General features: G+C 44.9%; 1 protein-coding gene across 1 annotated transcript in view; it reads left to right on the forward strand.

Moving 5' to 3' along the window:
- Positions 1–4,433, forward strand: part of FAM227A (family with sequence similarity 227, member A) — a 70,557-nt gene that overhangs the window by 54,364 nt on the left and 11,760 nt on the right. The window contains exon 12 of the mRNA XM_008566902.1: positions 3,528–3,685. Within this exon, the coding sequence (XP_008565124.1) occupies positions 3,528–3,685 (158 nt within the window). The remainder of the gene's footprint in view (positions 1–3,527; positions 3,686–4,433) is intronic.

The following is a 4,433-nucleotide window of genomic DNA, read 5'->3' on the forward strand; positions in this document are numbered from 1 at the left end:
AGTCGTGTGCAGGAGTTACTGAAAGCATTGAAGACGGTTAGGCCTGGGAAGGCAAGAGCTGGAGAAGACTCAAGGGCTCCCCTTAAATATTCCTCTGGAGGAAGATAGATTGGAATTACAGAGTCCAATTTTTATCTGGGATAAGAAAAGAACTTCCTAAGAGTCCAAGTAGTCACTTCACACCTGCTTTACCCTCTGGCTCTGCTGCAGTCCGCCAGTTCTTGTTTCAGCTCCAGCTCTCAAACCAGGTCCTTCTCCTCGCCGGTCTCTGATGCCGACCCCTTAATGCTAGCCCCTCCTTTGCTTTCTATCTGCTTCTTGGATCTGATGTTCCAGAACGTCTCTCCTTTTGCGCACTGCTCCTTCACTGCCCAGTGCTGTGGCTATGAGCCAGCCCTTCCCATTCCTGTGCCCAGGCCCCTGTGCCCAAACTTCCTCCCCCTGCCTCCAACCTGGGAGAAATCAGATAATTACCAACAACAGAACTGGATATTTCAGAAGGAAATACATTCCTTATTTCCAAAGTCAGGGAAGCAAAAATACACATCTACCTATTGAGAATATTATTGAAAGGATGTGTATCAGTTGGGTGCCTTTGCTCACAAGTAACAAAGCTATCTCTGTCCAACTTAAGCAAAAGCTGGAAAAATGTTGAAGAGCTAGGACATCTGGAGAATCAGTCCAGGGACCAGGAGAATAATCNTGAAAGGATGTGTATCAGTTGGGTGCCTTTGCTCACAAGTAACAAAGCTATCTCTGTCCAACTTAAGCAAAAGCTGGAAAAATGTTGAAGAGCTAGGACATCTGGAGAATCAGTCCAGGGACCAGGAGAATAATCAAGGCAGTTGCAACCCTTGAACCATCACATCAAGGTGGCATCTCAGGAGTGGGTGAACCCGTACATGTGTTCCACCCATATTTCATCCCTCAGAAACTCAAAATCTGAGAATCAGGAGTTTTGACTGGCTTATCCCATGTGCTCTGGCTGTAACGGGGTGGCTGAGAGGAAGGTTCCAGCTGACAGAGCCTGTGAAGGCCTCTGAGGACCCCTACTGTGACTCTCGTGGGGGAGCGAGATGCCTGATTTAAAGCCCCCACAAGCCCAAATGCAGTGGAGGGCAGACAACTCCCCCAAACACACAAGAATCAGGGGCCGTTAGGAAAGGGGAATGGATGCTGGGCCGCCAAAAGAACAGCTCCCAGATAAACCCTCAGAGAATCTTAAACTAGATTAGTGTATCCCAGATGTTAAGACTTCCATGGACTTTGAGAAACTTTATATATTTTTTTTACTAAATAAGTTCATTAAAACAAAATGACTGCTGTCAGCCATCACATCATTTTATAAAAGTCATTAATATCAAAAAGTAAACAAGGACAATCTCAGAATAAAAGAAAGTCCTTAAAATGGATAAATTTACTTTATGTCAGATTTATTACAATGTGCTTTTCCTGTTTCCCTCATCTCACTGGAGACCAGTGAACATGGAGTGGCCCCCGTTTGGAGAGAGTTCCAGGAATCACTGGACTAAATGATGTATAGGTTTCCTCCTAACTCCAGGTTTCTGTAATTCCAGTGGTATCTTGCTATTGGAATAGTGATTCTCAACTGCTGGCAATTTTGCCCCCTAGGAGATATTCGGCCATGTCAGGAGACATTTCTGGTTGTCACAAGTGGGCGTGGTGGCAGGGGGCTGAAGGGGACCGGGGCTGCTGCTCAACACCCTACAATGCACAGAACAGCTTCTACAACAAAGAATTATCCAGCCCCAAATCTCCATAGTGCTGCGGTTGAGAAACCCTTCTAGAGAAAGAAATCCCATTACACGATTAATTAAATTTTTATCCCATTAGAACAGGGTTAGAAAATACTGTGGTTAGGTGTTGTCACAACCTTTATTCATGAGGCAGAACTTTTGTTTGGTTAAATTATAATTGCTTCTTCAATATAAAATATATTTTTTAAATACAAAAGTAGTGCATAATCATTATTAACATTTTTGGAAAAAAGCAGAGGAAAACAAATCACTGTTGGCCTCAGCCTGTTCTCTTCCTGATCTGTTTCCCCTTGGTTATCTATCAGCATCTCAAATAGAGCATATCCAAAATGGAACTCTTGGTTTTCCCACCCCACCAGCCTGTTCCTCCCCGACTTGCCCTCTTGAGCAACTGGCACCTAAACTCTCCCAGCTATCCTTGACTCCTCTTTCTCACACCCGCACGAATCCATCAGCAAATCCTGCAATTCACCTTCACAGTAAATTGCAAATGCGACCACTTCTCACCCCTTGTCCGCAGCTACCAAGTCCCAGGCTCCGTGGACCTTTCCCTATCCACTGCAGGGGCCTCCTCGCTGCTCTTCCTGCGTCCACTCTTACCCATCACAGTCATTTCTCCACACAGCAGGTGTCCGCAGCTACCAAGTCCCAGGCTCCGTGGACCTTTCCCTATCCACTGCAGGGCCCTCCTCGCTGCTCTTCCTGCGTCCACTCTTACCCATCACAGTCATTTCTCCACACAGCAGGCAAAGAGAGACTTGCTAAAAATTACTCAGATTGTGTTGTACCCTGGCTCAAAACCTTCCAGTGGTTTCCATCACACTTAGAGAAAAAGATCCTAACTCCTTACCATGGCCGCAGGCCCCGATCCCTCTGCAGCCTCATCTCTTATTCTGCACCTCCACACTGGCCTTGCTTCCTTGTGTCAGCAAGGGTCTTCTGCCCTTGCTGTCCCCTTTGCCTAGAACATCTCCTGACGGGTCTTCCCAAGCCTCCCTCCCCCCACATCATTCAGGATCTGCTAGGATCTCACCTGCTCAGGGCAGCCTTCCCTGACCACCCCATGGAAAACTGTCCTCTCCTTTCCACCACTCTTCACCCCCTGCCTTGCTTGATCTTAATATTGTGATATTCTTCATTTATTGATTTGTTTATTGTTTTTTCTCTCAACCATAATGCAAGCTCCATGAGGGCTAGAATTTGTTTTGTTCTCTGTTGAATCTCCAGCATCTAGAAGAGTTTATGTATACAGTAGTCACTCAATAAACATTTGCTGAATGAACTGTTAATATTTGGGTAATATCCTTCCAGTTTCTCAGCCATCATTTTTTTATGATTTATGTAATTGTATTTATTTTATATAAAATATATAATACTATCTAATTTTACACATTGACTTTTTAAAAATTTACTATTATTCCTGAAACTTTTTTTAGGTTATTAACTCTTCATAACATTTGATAATTTTATAACTTTAATAGTGACCTATCATTCCTTTGGATAAAGATATTAATATCTTCTTGAACATTTAGGTTATTCTAATCTTATCTTCTGCTATGTATAGTAAATATCTCTGCAGTAGCTATCTTTGTGCCTAAACCATTTTTTTCTTTACTTTGGGGAATTTCCTGAGGATGTATCCTAAAACTGGAGTTGCAGGATCAAAGGACATGAGTGCCTTTACGTGTCTTAATACATGCTGTAAAAATGACAATGTCCTTTATTTTTTCCACTTTCTTTCCTCCTCAGTCTTATCCTGCCTGCAAAATCCCTGCACTGACTTCAAACCTCTTCAACATTTATGGGAAGAGTCCTCTGATTGTGTACTTCCTCCTGAATTACTCCAGGCTGCAGCACCATGGTGAGGACGTGCTGATCACCAGGAGGGAAGAGACCAAGAGCATCCCATATCCTTGTCACTGCAGGCATGGCATGCATTACTCCAGACCCCTGCTTCCTCTTCTCAGAAGCAAGAGTTGGAAAGAGGCATCTAGGCCTTAGTGCAGCACTTGGCACATAGTCCGTGCTCATCAGGGGTGGCCACTGATATGACTGCTCATCTCAGTTCCAAAACGAGCCAGCCTCATGAACTGGCTGTGAGACCCTGGGCATGTCAAACTTCCCTGTGTGCAAAGTCTCCTTTCCTCCATCAGCCGAATAAATGGGCTAATTAGGTACGCTAACATACTTTGAAACTAAATAATGCTCACTGACCCCAGAGTGTGTATGGATCAGGGATTTTGGTGTCCATGTGTGTGTTTCATCTAACACCCTCCTCACACACGGCACTCTCCCAGACCCATCAGCAGATTCCTGACCCTGTTCCCATTTATCCTAAAGATCCAGTTAAAAGCTCCGATCTCAAGAAAACAGCTGTGGCATTTGTTGGTGTCCTGAGTCTTAGCAGTTTACCACAGGGGTCAGAACATGGGTTCTGTCTGGAATCAAATTGATCGGTTAGGTCAAATAGACCTGGACTCAGGAACCAACACTACCACTAAGCTGCTGAGTGATTATAGAGAAGCTCCATCTTCTCTCTGGGAGTCATATTTTTCATCTTTAAAATAGGGATAATGGGCCCGCCCGGTGGCGCACTGGATGGTGCGCCGCTTGGGAAGCGCGGCGGCGCTCCCGCCCGAGGGTTCGGATCCCACA

The sequence above is a fragment of the Galeopterus variegatus genome, unplaced genomic scaffold, assembly GCF_000696425.1.
Source record: "Galeopterus variegatus unplaced genomic scaffold, G_variegatus-3.0.2 Scaffold274, whole genome shotgun sequence".
In the NCBI taxonomy this organism is placed as follows: domain Eukaryota; kingdom Metazoa; phylum Chordata; class Mammalia; order Dermoptera; family Cynocephalidae; genus Galeopterus; species Galeopterus variegatus.